Genomic DNA, 18,004 nt, shown 5'->3' on the forward strand with positions numbered 1-18,004 from the left:
CTTCTGTGCCTTTTCCTTTCTTTTGTTCTTTAATTCATTCAACAAATATTTATTGAGTGCCTATTATGAGCCAACCTTTTTGTGGCCTGGGGAATGTGTTCATGATGCAGCCTAGTTTTATGGTAAAAACATCAGCTGGGAATCAGAAGACTTTAGTCTTCTCTTAAGGCCTGTTTTTAGAATAGAAGTACAAAAAAATTCTTTAAGGTTATTATTGCTGTCAGTATCTCTAGATAGAGACTTTGGCAGCTCAGACAGAGGATGTAGCATACTGTCACCTTTCCTGGGAAGAAAGGACTTCTGCTGTTTGAATGAAATAGTTTTTTTTCCTTACCTTCTTTCCTCTCTCTTTATTCTTTCTTGTGGGAGCACTTTATCCTTTGAGCTCCAAAAACAAAGCTGGAAACCCATGAAACAATATTTGCCACGACCCTGGGCAAAGATACAAATGAAAACAAGCAGAATTCTTTAGCATCCAGACAGCTCACCTTTGTTCATATTCCAAGCACGTGGGATGGCAGCAGGGGGTGCAGGGGGAGGTTTACCTGTGGTTATCCTGCTGAAAGAGGTGTGCTCATTCTCACGAAAAAGAATTGATCTCGAGACTGAAAATGGCTTATGGCAGGGTGGGTGGCTGAGAACAGAAGACATTGTTAGCATTTTTGACATATTCATACATCTTGAGCAGCAGCTCAACTTCTATCAGTTTGATCCAGGTCTTTTTTCCTTTGAATTCAATTCTATCAGCATCTATTGAGTGCTTGCTGTGTGCAATACTAGTCATTTCAAGAGGAGGAATTTAGCTTCCTTTCCCGTTATCTCCACCAGCCCCCTCACTCCAGAAGCACTCCAAATAAGCTTACAAGCTAAGTATGTACACTGTAGTTGCTGTGCCAACATAGCTTTGAGATGGCCACCCTGCCACCCTGAAGTCCCTCTCTTCTTCTTTGTCCTCTCCTATCGCATAAAATTCAGAATTTTCAGGAGAATTTCAGAATTTTCAGTAGAGTTTCAGAATTTTCAAGATAGAAGGAAACTGAGGGTCACCCAGTTCTGTTTGGTAACAAATGTGTTCCACTTCTTCCCCTAGCCAGAGTCCCAGGACAGAGGGTTAGCTCATAATGTCTTTGGCTCCTCTTTTATCCGTAACCTTCCAGGTATAAAATGTAAGTGATTAATGTTCCACAAGACTTGGATTGAAAAACTTTAATCCAGTGCATTCTGTTTGATCAAAACAGGGTCCAGGAAAGTTAAATGACTTGTCCATAGCTGTCACAGTCTGTGGGTAAACAGGGACCAAAACCCAAGGCCACTTGATCCCCCATGCATAGCCTTCCTCTAAAGCCCTTGTCCATGGTGTGGACAAGATTGCCCTGTGGGTATGGGGCATGCTGGGGCCAGTGACACGCTATCTTTGGGAAAGGGTGTAGCTTTGTGGTTAAGACCATCAACATTCTGGCAGACTAAGTAAGTTCTGGCATGGCTATTTAGTAGCTGTGTGACCTTGAGCAAGTTACTTATCTTCTCTGAGCCTCCATGCCCTCATTTATAAAACAGGGCAATACCCTCTTCAGCAGGTTGTGAGGATTCAATAAAGTACTACATGTCACATACTTGTCACAGGTCTGGCATAAGGCAAATGGCACCTAACATTATTTTCTAAATTTTCAGCACTCAGATGTGAACTTCCCAAGTTATAATGGTTCTTTCTGTTCCATCTGAAGTTAACTCAGACCTGTTTTTATTACTCCATTTGTTGAAAGAGAATCTGATATGGAACTTTTTGCTTGGAAGATGTGCCACACATGTAGTCTACTGTTAGAAATTGTTTAAAAATAAGAGTTTCAGAGCTGTCTTTCGACTGGTTGATTGGTTCCTGGGTTTTGAAGAGACTTACCTCCTTGTTCTGTTTGGGACCATAATAAACCTAGCTACTGTTTATGAAATTATTACTATGTGGAAGCCCCTGAACCAGGCTTCTCTCTAATCTTCACCTCCACCCTTTGAAGTAGGTGCTATTCAGTCCTAATTGCAGATGAGGAAACTGAGGTTCTGAGAGACTGAGTAACTTGCTTGATAGTTGAAGATATTTTGGTGGTTCTCCCTCGTGGAAGGTAGAGGAGCACACTGTGCTCTGCAGTTGTCTAGATGTGAGATTATGTCTAGGGTGACTCTAGCACTTGGAGTTGACACCTGACAGGGACTTGAGTGAACACCCAACCCCCTGGTTGATCAACAGGGGAAGCTGGTGAGCAAAGAGGTCACGGGACTGGACCCAAGTCAGCGCTGCTTCTCATTCAGTGTTCTTTCAGTCGCATCATATGGGCTCAAATCCTTGACCCTTGCATCATAGGCTCTGGCCTCAGGACTCCCTGGTTTGTGACTAGCCTGTGAATTAATGTTCCACTTGAGAACTGGAACTTCAGGTTCTAGAAGCAAAGTACTTGTATTTGAACCCCAGCTCTGCTACTTACTAGCTGTGTGACTTTGGGCAAGTTACTTGAATGCTCTGTGCCTCAGTTTCTCCTACTATAGAAGTACTCATTTCATAGGATTGTTCTAAGGATTACTTGAGATACTTCATTAAAGTCAAAGAACAGTGCCTGGCAGAGAACAAACACCTCATCAGCTCTCAGCATCATTTATTGAGCTCTCATCACTTGTCCAGTGTCTTTTGGCAATGGGGATATAGCCTTGTACAAGAGATTCATGATTCTTGTGGAGCATATAGTCTAGTAGGGGAAACAGATGCTAGAGAATGATGAAGATTATGATTTATTAAGTAATTCTAGTGCTATTTGTTATTTATGGGGCACTATTTAGAAGTTGCTGCAAGGTATCTTTGTTTTTAGTTCTAATTCTTTTAAATGGACAACATTAATGTAAATATTTTGGGTAAGAAGTTTGGCCAGGGTTTCACAGAACCCTTAGCTTTGAGAAGCCCGTGGTTTAGCATCTCATGCCAGCAGCCATCTATGTGTGTATTTTTGTTTTGTTTTTTAGAGACAGAGTCTTGCTGTGTCACTCAGGCTGGAGTCTAGTAGTGGTACAATCATAGCTCACTGTAACCTCCAACTCCTAGGCTCAAACCATCCTCTTGCCTCAGCTTCTAAAGGAGTTAGGACTACAGGAATGCACCATCATGCCCTCCTAAATTTTTACATTTTGTATACAGACAGGATCTCACTATGTTGGTCAGCCTGGTCTTGAGCTTCTGGCCTCAAGTGATCCTCTTGCCTCAGCTTCCCAAAGTACTGGGATTATAGACATCAGCCACCATGCCCAGCCAGTCATCTGTGTTATATCCAGAACAGAATTAGCTATGGCCCTACTACTTAGATGCAAGCAGCCCACCCTCAAAGGGCAGAAGGGAAGCTATGACTGGGCAGAATCCACAAGGCAGCAAGACTTGGTCCACTGAAGGAACAGATAGCTCTCATAGTCATAAGAGGCCTGTAGGAAGAAGACAGGGTAGGAACCAAATGCTGTTATAAAGATAACACAGGCACTATGTAACCGAGTACCTATTTTTAAGTGACAGTGGTGTATTTTAGGCCAGTTCTGTCCTATTTGTAGTCTATCTCCATTTTCCCTCAGTAATTCTTTTCTCATAGTTGATTTTTCCTCTGTTTCAACCTCTTGTTTGTTTTGCCATTTGATATTAAAAGAATCTATGTGCATATGCATTTCTTGACAAATGAGTACATTGAGCTTAATTTTCTGATGAGCCCTTATAAAATATTACCATGCTGAACTAACCCAAAATATGGGCTGCCTATACCACACGAGCTAATTTTAGACAGGGTGCTTTCATCAGTGCATAAGATAAGAATTTTTATTTGAAAGCTTTCTTGAAATTAAATAGCATAAAATCAAGATAATACTCCATATACACTTCAGTCTTTGCTGTTTAATAGAATCACAGAAGCATACACATTTATGTTTAAATCACCTTGTTATATGGTTCAAGAATCTATGTCTCAGAGAGATCAATTGACTTGCCCAAGACCACAGACTTAATGGCAGGGCCAGATTGTATACCATGTCTTCTTCTTTTTTTTTTTTTTTTTTTTTAATTTTTTTAGAGGTAGGGTCTCACTCTGTTGCCCAAGCTGGAATGCAGTGGCGTGATCATAGCTCGTTGCAGCCTCAAACTCTTAGGCTCAAGCAATCACCCTGCCTCAGCCTCCTGAGTAGCTTGTGCCATAGGCATATGCCACTGTGCCTGGCTCATTGTTATAATAATAATAATTATAATTATTATTATTATTGTAGAGATGGGGTCTTACTTTGTGGCCCAGGCTAGTCTCAAACTCCTGGGCTCTAGTGACCCTCCCACCTTGACCTCCCAAAGTGATGGGATTACAGGTGTGAGCCACTGCACCTGGCCCATGTCTTCTAATTTAGGTCAGTTCACTCTTCACTGTGCTGCTGCTTTTATATGTGCGACAGTCAAATCCATTTTTGAAATTATAGGGTTAAATCAAAGAATTAATCTCTTTGGAAGCAAGGAGTATTGGAAAAGTTCTCCAAATTCCATCTTTTTTCCTTAATTCATTTCAAAAAAAAAAAAAAAGGAGAAGGATGATTTATTTACCAGAAGGGTTAATAATAGCATGGATTACGTGCTAACTGTATGCCTAGAAATCTGACACACAAATTATCTCATTGGATTGTTCATGTGTCTTTAATTCATTAAAGCCTTGAAACTCTCATATCCCCATTTTATAGATGCTTAAACTGATGTTTGTCATATTAAGTAAATTGTCCAAAGTCATATAGTTGGCAAGTGAAAACTTGGTATTTGAACCCACGCTTACTCATTCTAAAACAGGGGTGTCCAATCTCTGGAAGAAGAAGAATTATCTTGGGCCACACATAAAGTACACTAACACTAACAATAGCTGATGAGCTTTAAAAAAATCGCAAAAAAAAACTCATAATGTTTTAAGAAAGTTTACAAATTTATGTTGGGCCACATTAAAAGCCATCCTGGGATGCATGCAGCCTGTGGGCCATGGGTTGGAAAAGCTTGTTCTAGAGCTTGTATTCTACGTTCTTCCAGGAAGAAGGACAGAGTGTTGAATATTCCACAAAGAAAATTTTGCTGTAAAGCCAGACCGGGAGGGAAATATCTTATTCTTTTTCAGTTTACTAGCTCTTCACTTTGTAATTTAACCTTCCATATTAAAAGCTTCTCTAGGAAGTGAGAATTAATTTGGGGGAAGGAAGCCTCAATTATTCCTGCTTCCAGCTGGTACAGATGCTTGGCCTCTTCAGGACAGGTAGGAGGGAGAATGTTGGCATCTCTCTACTGAGCTCATAAACTGGAGAAGCATCTAAATTCAGGAATTATGCCAGGTGAGGTAGGGGTGTGGGAGGGAGGAAAAGGATGTGGTGTTTGGAGCCCATAACTCAGGAAATGTGATGGCACCTAATTTCAGAGTGGCATGAGGCAAGCATTTAGGAAAAGAATAGGGAACTATTGTTATGGGTTTTTTTTTTAAATGGGTGGGTTGTTTTTATAAAGTTTTATGAACAGGAAACTGAAGCAAAATGCTGATCCTTTTAGTTTTTGAACTCTGCCAGCATCATTTTTATATTTATTTTTGAATTTTGATGACAGGCACTTCCTTTGACACTTCTGGGGGTAAAGTGTAACAAGATACCCAAAACTGCATTTCATAACAGCAGAATCCAAATGAAGAGTTGTAGTTTCAGATCTTTTCGATAACACAGTAAGACAGAATTGGATCCCTCACCAGCCAGGGGAGAAAGAGAACTCTTTCAGTAACTGAGGCAGTCTGCAGAATTTTTTCCCTTTCAAAACATTCTAGAAAATTTGCCTAACGTGGAAAACCTCTAACATGCATTAAAATGGGATAGGCTGTGGCAAAGAAAATACAGATCAAATTCTCCTCCTCCCATGAATCATAAAAACCCAGCCCAGCTATTGTTTCTCCTGGAAGATGACTTCATCTTAAAGAAAGTGGTTCTATCTGTTGTGTGTTTTGGATGCACCAAGCCAACATTTCAGGCATCTGGCTGCCAACTTTGGAGATGTTAAAAGCCTGTTTTGTTCCTGCAGGGCACTCTTTCATTGCCTACCTTGTAAAAGTTATGTCTTACTGCATTTTCCTGGCACCAGAGCAATCCTTGTACCTACCCATTGCATTTGGTTGTTCTGAGCCTGCAGGCAGCACTGGGTTATTAAAGTTCAAGGAGGAATCCATGTGATGTTGGCTTTACAATTTTAATTCTGTCTTACCTTCTTGCCTCCCTTCTTCCCACTCAATGACAGATAAGCTTTGTTCACCATGTATTGTCTCTAAACCAGAATGATCTCTCAAAATATCTCTTGTAAGACTCTAGGAGGGGAGAACATGACCCCCCTTTGGTGGAGCAGCTAGCAGCGAAGTTTCCTTCTTCCTTTGGCTTCTTTGAATAAAAAGTTCTTGAGTCTATAATTTATCATCAGCCTGGAACTTCAGATAAGCACCATGTTTAATCTTGCAGAAACATCAGGCAAAATCTTCCCCCTCCCTAAAAAGTCAGCCCCTTGGGGCCCACCTCAAGAAAACAAAGTTTTGATACAAATGACACTAGGTGTGAGCATGGCAAGTAAAGAAGGAAAAAACATTTTTGTAGAGTTTAACCTGGAATCAAAAACGTAGAGAAGGGAATGAAAGAAATAACCTTTAAAGGGAAGGAAAAGGGCAGGTGAGCATGTTGCACAGTGTCTTTGAAAATAAGCTAGTTGACGTCCCTTTGTCACTAGTTTCAGCCTTCCTGGCAAGTCCACCTTGTTCAGGAATTAGTGTGTAAACAGCTGGAAGGAACTGAAAGCTCTATCATATCTGAGAGGCCCCCACAGTCTAACACTGTAGGAGCTGTTTCTCAAAGTGGTTTGGACTCTTCAAGAAGCTAAACATTAAAATTAGGGGCCTATTTGAATTACCTTTCAAAATTTCAAACAGCCCACTATAGTATTCTGCATATTATCTTTTGGTCCCATCTCAGAAGTTTTAAATATGGTGTGTTCCTCCTTGCAAAAATCTTCTCTGGGTTTGCTTCCTTCATGACATGTTCTTTGATTAGCCCCATTTCAATTTAATTTTCATTTCAACAAATATGAGCTGAGAGTCTGCTATGTGCCAGCATCATAGGAGAAGCTGGGGCTACTGTGATGAGCAAGATAGATATGGTCCCTGTCCCCTTGTAGCTTGCAGCCGGGCAGCAGAGACAGACATAAAATCAGTCAATATGAGCAGGCTGACTACTGGGGAAGAAGAGGTACTTGGCACCTTGGGGGCACAAAGCAAGGATTCCCCTAGCCTGGGGGGTCACAGACAACCTTGAATAAGAGCAGTTAGCTAGGCACAGCTATCAGGTGGTTGTACTTATTAATGCTAGAGTTGAAGAACCAAATGATAGTACTATGATAAAATCTGGGGAACTAGTGACTAAGTGCTTCTGTTCAGTCCTCTATTGCCAAGGCTTTTGGTTTAATCAGAATTGTGGGCACAAGAACTGTTTGCTGAGCTTGGTTTTGGCTGTGAGTTGGAAAAAAATTCAAGTAAAGCAGAAACTGTCTTAATTCAGCTCCCACTTAACCAAAGCATTCAGTTAACCCACACCCACTAGCCCCTCTGTGAAACGTGTCAGATACCCACAGCACACAAAACACTTTCAGCTAATATGCTGCTTCTAGCATACACCAGCCAGTTTCCACTCCCACCAGATGATACACGTATTTGCCAAGAGTACCTGAACCTGTTTCTACTAGTTGAACTTGTTCTGTAATTAAAGTCTTCTGCCCATGCCCCACCCCCACCACCTGCCCCAGCCCCAGCCCCAGCCCCAGCCCCAGCCCCAGCCCCAGCCCCAGGTCTTTTTTCAAGTAAACATCTCAAGCCAAGTGCCCTCCGCCCATTCTCTGCTCTACAGCTAATTTTTTTAAAAATGTAAATGCTGTCATGCCCTCTGGCCATGAAGATAAATATGTTTTAAATTGGAACCTTGGATACCAGATTGTAAATCAAGTCTCAAGAGCCAGAACACATCTCCTAGTGGGTGGCTTACTTGGTAGTTTACTCGGAGTATAGATTTGTCGATTTTTCATCATATCCTTGAGGTACCCATCTGTATATAGCGTGGTGTGGCACACAGTAGTTCCTCAGTGCATGTTTGTTTGGATGAACAAGTTAAGAGGCTCCCTATGCCCATTCTGGGTTTTGATGCTACAGCCATTGGGCTAATTACCCCCTGTGCACCTCAGGACTGAAGATTTGTGGTCAGAGCATTTCTAGCCTGTGGCTGGGGGTTCGTTATTGGGCTTGCTGATCATTCTGATTCATAACACAATGTATGTTACTCAAACAGTGCTTTTTGAGGGTGTTTTACAGATTTCTGGGTCTGCTGCCAAAGATTCCAATTCATTGGACCCAAAGTGGGGCTCAGGGATATATATGGATTTGATAAGCTTCTTAGTCAATTTCATAGCAGGTGGTCTCTGGAAGTGTCCCTGACTCCTCAGAAGTCATTTTTCTGTAAATGTATGGGTTTTCAAATTCAGGCCAGATGATATGAATACTGCCATATTTTGCTGTTTTATACATTTTCCTCCACATGTTAACTTCCCTGGAATTGCCAAGGGTCTTACAATTGATCATATAATTTAATTGGCAATATTTTTCTTTTTTCTTTTATTTTCTTTTCTTTTTGAGACTGAGTCTCTCTCTGTCGCCCAGACTGGAGTGCAATGGTACAGTCTTAAGCTCACTGCAACCTCTGCTTCCTGGGCTCAAGCCCCCCGAGTAGCTGGGAGTACAGATGTGTGCCACCATGCCATCTACTTTTTCTATTTTTTGTAGTGACAGGGTTTCAGCATGTTGCCCAGGCTGGTCTCCAACTCCTGGGCTCAACTGATCTGCCCGCCTCAGCTTCCCAAAGTGCTGGGATTACAGGGGTAAGCCACCACACCCAGCCTATTTTTCTTTCTAGAGCATACATAAAATAACAGCACATATTACAGTCTTAGGTTCGACGAAATATGGTACTTTGATTACTGAGTTTGTAGTTGATAGAAAAGAAAACACCTCTAATATCCAAAGCTGGAATTTGCACATTTTAGGTTCTAATTTCTCTGAATAATGGTTAGTATATGAAACCCACATAAATGAATACGAATACCTTAGTTGTAGCCTGAGGGGAATAAATAACTAAATAAATATATGGCCAGGCATGGTTGGCTGACATCTGTAATCCCTTTGGGAGGTCGAGGCAGGTAGATCACATGAGACCAGGAGTTTGAGACCAGCCTGGCCCACATGGTGAAACTCAGTCTTTCCTAAAAACACAAAAATTAGCCAGGCATGGTGGTACACATCTGTAATCCCAGCTTCTCAGGAGTCTGAGGCACGAGAATTGCTTGAACCTGGGAGGTGGAGGTTGCATTGAACTGAGATTGCAACCACTGCACTCCAGCCTGGGTGACAAAGTGAAACTGTCACAAAGGGAAAAAAAAAAAGTAAAAAAATTTTAAAAATTAAATATAACATATTTATTGAATCCTTAACCCCCAAATATGAAATACTCTCAAACAAAGGCAGACTCTCCATAAAGTTCAAAGATACTCTAGTAGTACACAGGAAATGTTTTATTAATTCTGTGGGCAGAGCAAGCCTGCTGATAGGTATAAGTTCAAACTGGAGAAGGTCAGGATTCTTACTGCAAAATCTTGAGTGAGACAGATTTTTGTTTATACAAGCCGTGCATCCAGAAACACCATATATCAAGAAAATCGTAAATTAAACCCCTTGGGGTTTTTATTTAATCACTGAGTTTGCATTTCTGCCCCCCAAAACAAATATAGTGGCAAAGGTTGTCCTGGGAAAGAATAAGACTTGAAAAAAATTCCCTCTTCCCTGTTTTCTTCTTTGTTATACTTCATTGAAACTTTAATTTTCACTGGTGTTTTAAAGTATATTTGTGTACCTGAAGCAGTTTAAGATAATTTTCTGTCCCCTCACTCTCTTACTCCTATATTCCTCTTTATTCTTTTGTCTGTCTTGTATTTTATAGAATTTGTTATTCAGCCAAGGGTCAGGTCTGGGCATCAGGGAAGACTTGATTCATTGCCCTATTCTGGTGTTTCTTGGCACTCAAGCATTTCTTCTTTGCCCCACCAAGCCTAAGCTGATATTTGATACCAATCAATGATCAAAAACTAAAGTGAAAATACCTTGAGGTCAATACCCACAGATTCCCTTGGCTCCAATGCCATATTTCAGTGCCACTCTCTGTTTACCACAGCGTTTCTAAGTAGTGGCACTATTGACATTTTGGACCTGCTACTTCTTTGTTATGGGAAGCTGTTCTGTGTCTTATAAGTGTTAACAGCATCCCTGGCCTTTACCTATTAGATGCCAATGGCACCCTGGCCTTGTCCACTGACAATCAATCAAAAATACATCCAGACATTGCCAAATATCTGCTGGGAGGTAAAATCACCATTGGTTGAGAAGCATTGCTCTTATGAACCAGAGGCTAGCAAATGTTTATGATGTTTCAGGACAAAACACTTCAACATTATTTTTTTGAAAAATAAAATTTAGCTAATTTCATAGCTAATTTTTTATTTTTATTTTAACTAATTAATTATTTTGAGACAGGTTCTCACTCTGTTGCCTAGTCTGGAGTACACTGGCATGATTATGGCTCACTGCAACCTCGACCTCCTGAGCTCTAGGGATCCTCCCACCTCAGCCTCCTAAGTAACTAGGACCATTAGGCACATGCTACTACGCCCAGCTAATTTTTGGATTTTTTTTTTTTGTAGAGATGGGGGTCTCATGTTGTTCAGGCTGGTCTCAAACTCCTGTGGTCAAGCAATCCTCCTGCCTCGGCCTCCTAAAGTGCTGTGATTACAGGCGTGAGCCACTGTGACTGGCTAATTTATTATTACTACTTTTTGCCTTGTAGCTGATAATCCACAGGATTAGTGCAGTTGGGAGAAAGAGAGAGATTCTCTCCTTTAACCAGTTTTTCAGAAAATGAGACCTTAAAGAAAATGCAAGAATTAAGACTTCCAGCTTTAGAATATCCAGGGATACTTTTTTTTTTTTTTTTTGAGACAGAGTCTAACTTTGTCGCCCAGGCTAGAATGCAGTGGCACAATCTCGGCTCACTGCAACCTCTGCCTCCCAGGTTCAAGTCATTCTCCTGCCTCAGCCTCCCAAGTATCTGGGACTACAGGCACCCGCCACCATGCCTGGATAATTTTTGTATTTTTAGTAGGGACGGGGTTTCACCATGTTGGTCAGGCTGGTCTCGAACTCCTGACCTCAGGTGATCTGCCCTCCTTGGCCTCCCAAAGTGCTGGGATTACAGGCATGAGCCACTGTGCCCGGCCCAGGGATACATTTTTGTAAATCTAGACTGGAGTCAGTGGACAGCTCCTCAGGCAAAGGGAGAATAGTGATACTGATATGAGTTCAGAGATGATCAGTGCTTCATTCATGCCATTTTTACCTGTCTAGCAGTAAATCACAGTCCTGATCTGTCAGAATTCACTGCCAGAACTTCTTCAGTTTCCCTCCCCATCAAAACTGAAATTAGTGAGAGGAGAAGGGGGCTTGCATTAACTGGGAATGTCACCCAAATGGAAGGGGAGGGAAAAGGCATTGCAACACTCATGTGCCCAACATATACCTACACCATCCATACCACATTCGCAGGTAGAAGAGATGACTTCAGATACCAGGGAAAGCAGATGGAGATACACATATTGGAGGCCCAGGCTTTGGGGGATCAGCTACTGTTCCTTGAGCTCCTTCAAATGTAAACACATAGGTTACAATTGAACGGCCATATTTTAAAATCGGCCATATTCTTTGAGCAACTATGTATTAAATGTCTGCCTGGCATAGAAGTTCAGGAAAGGGTGGAGAAGAGGAAGGGAGAAATGTATCTAATTGAACACCTGACTGTAATAAGCATTCATTAATTATTTGATAAATGAATGAATGGATGGATGAACAAGCCTTTCAAGAAAAAGGAACTCACGCCTGGCATGGTGGCTCACATCTATAATCCCAGCACTTTGGGAGGCCAAGGCAGGCAGATCACTTGAGGTCAGGAGTTCGAGACCAGCCTGGCCAACATGGTGAAACCCCGTCTCTACTAAAAATACAAAAATTAGCCGGGTGTGGTAGTGTGTACCTGTAATCCCAGCTACTCAGGAGGCTGAGGCGGGAGAATTGCTTGAGCCCAGGAAGCAGAGGTTGCAGTGAGTAAGATCACACCACTGTACTTCAGCCTGGGCGACAGAGCAAGACTCTGTCTCAAAAATATAAAATAAAATAAAATAATAAAATATAAAATGTAATAAAATATAAAATAAAATAAAATAGAACTCGCTATTCCTCATGTTAAAATATAATGCTAATAGGACAAAGCATTGTCCTGTTGGCTGAGAAGGTTGTCACAGCCACGTTAGCTTCTGGTTTTATCCTCAGGCTGGGCCTGCTCTGCTCCCAGTCATGGGACTGGGATTTAAGGAGTTGACAGATGGTCTCCAAGCCTTGCCTGGTTGTCTACAAGTCTAAAAGGGGCTAATAACCAGTGGTGGGCTTCTGTATTCAGGCCCACCATTCCACCAGCAGCCCAAATGACCCCCGCTCAACACAGGCAAGACCACAGGCCCTGGGCTTGGCACAGTTCCTGCAAATGCAGAACAGCCCTCTTTATTTCAGTCTCCAGGCTTCTGGCTGGCAGGGAACACTGCCCAACTGTGAAGCATTTTATAGGATTATAACGGGCTGTGCCGAAGGCAAGTTCTGAAATACACTTTGTGCCGTTTCTTTGAGTGAAGCTGCCTGTTAGAGCAGTGTTGTTCCTAAACCCATAAACACACACACAGGCAAAATGGGGAGCGCCGGGCTCCTGGGGCCACTTAGCTCGGCAGCATTGCAGGGCTGGACCAGCTTCCCTCAACTGTGACACTAACCTTAGGGATATGCTTGGAAGCCCTCCTGCAGCGCTGCCTGTTTTCTGACAGTCTTTGATCACGGACACCCCCAGACAGAGTCCCAGGCAGATTGCACAAAACCCAAATCTGTCAATGGTGGGGCAGTGCATTACATATGGGGAAGGTGCTGAAGTCAGGGATCAAGGTGGAAATTGCATGAGGTCAAAAATACTCCTGAAAATTCATTAAATGCCTCAAGGACCATATACACGGCTTGTATACACCCAAAATTGCTGGCTTGAGTTCATAGGCTTTGTTGTACCAAAAATATATGCTTATAAACAGCAGAATCCTATTCTGGGTGGTGAGAATTTCATGCTATAAGAAGTTTGGAAGAATCAGACCACCCAAGGGAATTCCAGATTCCCATCTTTCCTTTTGTAGCTTATGCTTTTTTGCAGCACTATTTAAATTGTTACAGGCCATTAGCAATCTCTCTGCCTCTGTCTCTTTCTCTTTGCCTAGCGTATATAGTGGAAAAGAGATATGTTTGCCATACATATGTTGTATAGCCCTGTGTATTTATTGATTTTTATGGCTCCAGTATCTTTTAAGAAGAGCAAAGAAATGTTTTAAGAGAAGATGGATATGGCAGCCTTCTCATCAATCAATATGACTGTTCATTGCTCTGCAATAGTTGGGCTTCAACCTAAGTTGCACTTTAACATTTCTTCGGAGGCCAGGCACAGTGGCTCATGCCTGTAATCCTAGCACTTTGGGAGGCCGAGGTAGGCAGATCACTTGAGCTCAGGAATTCAAGACCAGCTTGGGCAACATGGTGAAACCCCATCTCTACAAAAAATACAAAAATTAGCTGGGCGTGGTGGCGTGTGCCTGTAGTTCCAGCTACTTGAGGGGCTGAGGTGTGAGGATTGCTTGAGTCCAGGAGGTTGAGGCTGCACTGAGCCAAGATCGTGTCACTGCACTCCAGCCTGGGCAACAAAGCGAGACCCTGTCTCAAAACAATAAAATAAAATAAATATATTTCTTAGGGGTTGTTTACTGTTACCCTGGACTTACGGTGTGTCAGACTCCCTGCTCAGCCCTAAGGATACTGTGATGAGCAACCCAGTCCCAGGGCTATCAGACTTCACCAGGGTGACTGTTTTCTTCACCAGGTGCTGTAAGTACATTTTCCAACTGGAGAACAAGGCCCAGCAAGCTCTTTGGGGGGTTAAAGCCAGTGGCTTGGATGGCCAGCGTCTTCTAGTTGAGATAGTGGACTGTGAGGGCCAGAAGAGCAGGAAGAGGAAGGGGAGTAAGAAGTGGCTCAGGTACTTGGGCACAGGTTCTTGGTGACCAGGCAAGCCCTGAGTGAAGCATGTGTCTGCCTCTGGCCCTGCCTTTGGCTGCATAGTTAATCAGGGGCTACTTGGAGATGAGGTTACTCTCACACCCCCACCAAGCTTGGCTAGCTTTTGGGGCACTTGTGTGAGCTCCCCATCAGCACAGCTGAGGCTAAAATGATAAAGTTGTGTTCAGGAATACAAATAGGAAAAATCAGTGGTTCTGAGGTGCTCTTTCATGCCCCATACCTCTTCTTAGGCAGTTTTCTTCCCATTGCTTCAGGTTGTCTATAGAGGGGGAAAAACTCAGGTGCTCTCTTCAATTTCAGTTGGAACCTCTACTCATTCAGGAGCTTCATTTACATGTGTGGTAATAACAGGCTGGCTACACTGGGCCCGATTCTTTCTGCCTCCAAAGGCAGTCTGTCTGCACTAGCTGAGTAGGAAAGTAAGTGGATTTAGTGCCAGGGTGTGGATTTGATACCTGGGATGAAGAGCTGTGTATTATCAGGTGTCCTGCCTGAGAAGTAGGAACTGCTGGGTTCTGACCTCAGCTAGAAGCAAAGAACATGCAAACAAGGACTAGAGATCACCATTCCCACTATCCCCTGTATCCTCAGGAAGTAAAAACAAAAGACAATGTCTCTGTACATTACCACCTGATATAGTGATGACTTTCCACATGAAGAGGAAAAAGATTCATCAGTGCAGTCTATAAAATAACTTTTGAGAGATGATTATTTTAGGGCTGGGCATGGTGGCTCACACCTGTAATCCCAGCACTTTGGGCGGTCGAGGTGGGTGGATTGCCTGAGCTCAGGAGTTGCAGACCAGCCTGGGCAACATGGTGAAACCCTGTCTCTACAAAAATACAAAAATTAGCCGGGCACACTGGTCCAGGCCTGTAGTCCCAGCTACTTGGGAGGCTGAGGTGGAAAGATCACTTGAGCCCAGGAGGAAGAGGTTGCAATGAGCTGAGCTCATGCCACTACACTCCAGCCTGAGCGACAAAGCAAGACCCTATCTCAAAAAAAAAAAAAAAAACAAAAACAAAAGAAGAAGATATAATTTTAATATTAAAAAAGCTATAGTTTCCCAAGTAGTGCCATGAATGAAGATATTTTTCGTTTTTTCTCTTGAGATGGGGTCTCATTCTGTCACCAGGCTAGAGTGCAGTGATGTAATCATAGCTCACTGCAGCCTTGAACTCTTGGGCTCAGGCAGTCCTCCCACCTCAACCTCGGGATTAGCTGAGACTACAGGCATGCACTACCATACCCGGCTAATTTTCAATTTTTTTGTAGAGGCAGGATCTTCCTATGTTACTTAGGATGGTCTTGAACTGTTGGCCTCAAGCTACACTGCTGCCTTGGCCTTCCAAATTGTTGGGATTATAGGTGTGAGCCACTAAACCTAACCAATTTTTTTTTCTCTTTTCTCTTTTTTCTTTTCTTTTATCTTTTCTCCTTCCTTCCTCTCTCTATTTCTCTTTCTTTTTTTCCTTTTCTTTTCTTTTTTTTTTTTGAGACGGAGTCTCGCTCTGTGGCCCAGGCTGGAGTGCAGTGGCCGGATCTCAGCTCACTGCAAGCTCCGCCTCCCGGGTTTACGCCATTCTCCTGCCTCAGCCTCCCGAGTAGCTGGGACTACAGGCGCCGCCACCTCGCCGGGCTAGTTTTTTGTATTTTTTAGTAGAGACGGGGTTTCACCGTATTAGCCAGGATGGTCTCGATCTCCTGACCTCGTGATCCGCCCGTCTCTCGGCCTCCCAAAGTGCTGGGATTACAGGCTTGAGCCACCGCGCCCGGCCTTCCTTTTCTTTTCTGTTTTTTTCTTTTTTTCTTTTCCAGCATCTCTGTCACCCAGGCTGGAGTGCAGTGGTATGATCTTGGCACACTGCAACTTCTGCCTCCCAGCTCAAGTGATCCTCCCACCTCAGCCTCTAGAGTAGCTGGGATTACAGGTGTACACCACCATGCCTGGCTAATTTTTTGTATTTTTTGGTTTTTTTTTGTAGACACAGGCTTTCACTGCTGCCCAGGCTGTATTTTTCTTACAAAAAATTTTAAAACATGAGCTATAAGCTTAAGTCCCTTTTGTTCACTCTCTTTAATTCTTTAAACCCAGGTGCCTCCCTTCAGCCACAGGGGAACTGGTAAAAGCTTACTATGGATTCTTCTAGACAGCGTTCAATGCTATTTACCCACAAATATGTCTCTATAGAAAATATATGATATTCTGTGGTAAACTTGTATTTTTTTTTTAACATAAATGGTATTGTATTGTGCTTAGTCTGCGATTATTTTTAAACTGAGTCTAATACATTGGAGATCTTTCCATGCCACATCCATAGACCCATCTCCTTTTTCACTGCTGCTAAGTGGTATTACACAGTGAGTAAAGTTTATTTAAGCACTCCCTATTGATGGATATATTACCATTGTTTCCAGCTACTTTTTATTTTTTACTGCCCCAGGCAGGGCTGGTGCAAACAACCTTATAATCAATCGCCTTCTTGGGTATTTCCAATGTCATTGTTTCTCAAAAAAGGATCCAGAAAGGTGTGGTAGTGCCGGGTCATCCACGCAGAGCTTTATACTTGAAGGACACCCTGTCAGATTGCCCTCGAGTGTCAGACAGCCTCTGAACATCCTAGTCAAATTTAAAAGTGGGTGCAAAGGGAAAGGTCTCCAGGGAACTTTCCGGGGGTGGTGGAAATGTTTTGTATACCGACTGTGGAGGTGGTTATACGGGTGTTTATATTTGTCACAACTCAACAAACGGTACTTTTAAAATGGGTTCATTTTGCCATTTGTAGATTATACTCCAGTGACATTCATTTAAAAAAAAAAAAAAAAAAGCCTGGGCGACAGAGCGAGTACGAGACTCCGTCTCAAAAACAAAAAAAAAAGCGTGCAGTGGCCTGGGAAGAGGGCGAGAGAGAACACCACCCCTTTCTAATGTGGGCTTTTACAACGCTCGCTTTTCCCCCAGGCTCCTTCCTGCGGCCGGGTGTCACTAGAGCCTCCTCTCTCCCCGTCGCCCGGTTTCGCCCTAGCCTCCTTTCTACCCGCAGCCTCTCTCACCCTGAGAGTACCAAAGAACCCGAAAGGACCTATCACGGGATCCGCCAGCCCCGCAATCGCGGCCCACGCTCCGCGGGGGCGCTCGGAGTCGAATGCCCGCTGGGAGAGACAGGTTCCTCTCCACCCTCGGGACCGCCCCCACGCCCCTCGCAGCTCCAGGAGAAGTCCGTGCGGCGGCACGTGGGCGTGGGGCGGTGCCGAGTCGGCGGCCCGCCCCCTCCCCACCCATCAAGGCGTGACTGGCACAGCCCCGCCCGCTCGGCTCTGTAGCCCAGTCGAGTCCCGCCCGGCTGGAAGCCGGCTGTCGGTCTCCGTGTAGGCACCGCCGCCCGGCATCGTGGAGCTGGGGCCCCCTTTCGCCTGGGAGTTTTGTAGTCGCCTAGGGTCAGCGGTGACATCCCAAAGGGCAGGCCCGGCAGCCGCCATGGTGGCCAAGGATTACCCCTTCTACCTCACGGTCAAGCGGGCGAACTGCAGCCTGGAGCTACCCCCGGCCAGCGGTCCGGCCAAGGACGCCGAGGTAGGGCCGCGCCCTGCACCTGGACCTCTAGGGACCATCTGCCTGTCTCGTCTCCCTCCATCTCCCACTCTGTCGGCGCCCGCCC

The 18,004-nt window shown here is 43.7% G+C and overlaps 1 protein-coding gene across 2 annotated transcripts in view; it reads left to right on the forward strand.

Moving 5' to 3' along the window:
* The window catches only part of ARHGEF3 (Rho guanine nucleotide exchange factor 3), a 205,178-nt gene that overhangs the window by 110,355 nt on the left and 76,819 nt on the right, over window positions 1–18,004 (forward strand). The window contains exon 1 of one of the 2 annotated variants that reach the window (XM_023201067.3): window positions 17,657–17,919. The exons of the other annotated variant lie outside the window; for it this stretch is intronic. Coding sequence (XP_023056835.1) covers window positions 17,824–17,919 — 96 coding nt within the window. The 5' untranslated portion in view covers window positions 17,657–17,823. Of the gene's footprint in view, window positions 1–17,656; window positions 17,920–18,004 lie in introns of those variants that run through there. 2 annotated transcript variants of the gene reach the window in all.

This window comes from Piliocolobus tephrosceles, chromosome 2 (assembly GCF_002776525.5).
Source record: "Piliocolobus tephrosceles isolate RC106 chromosome 2, ASM277652v3, whole genome shotgun sequence".
NCBI classification, from domain to species: Eukaryota; Metazoa; Chordata; class Mammalia; order Primates; family Cercopithecidae; genus Piliocolobus; species Piliocolobus tephrosceles.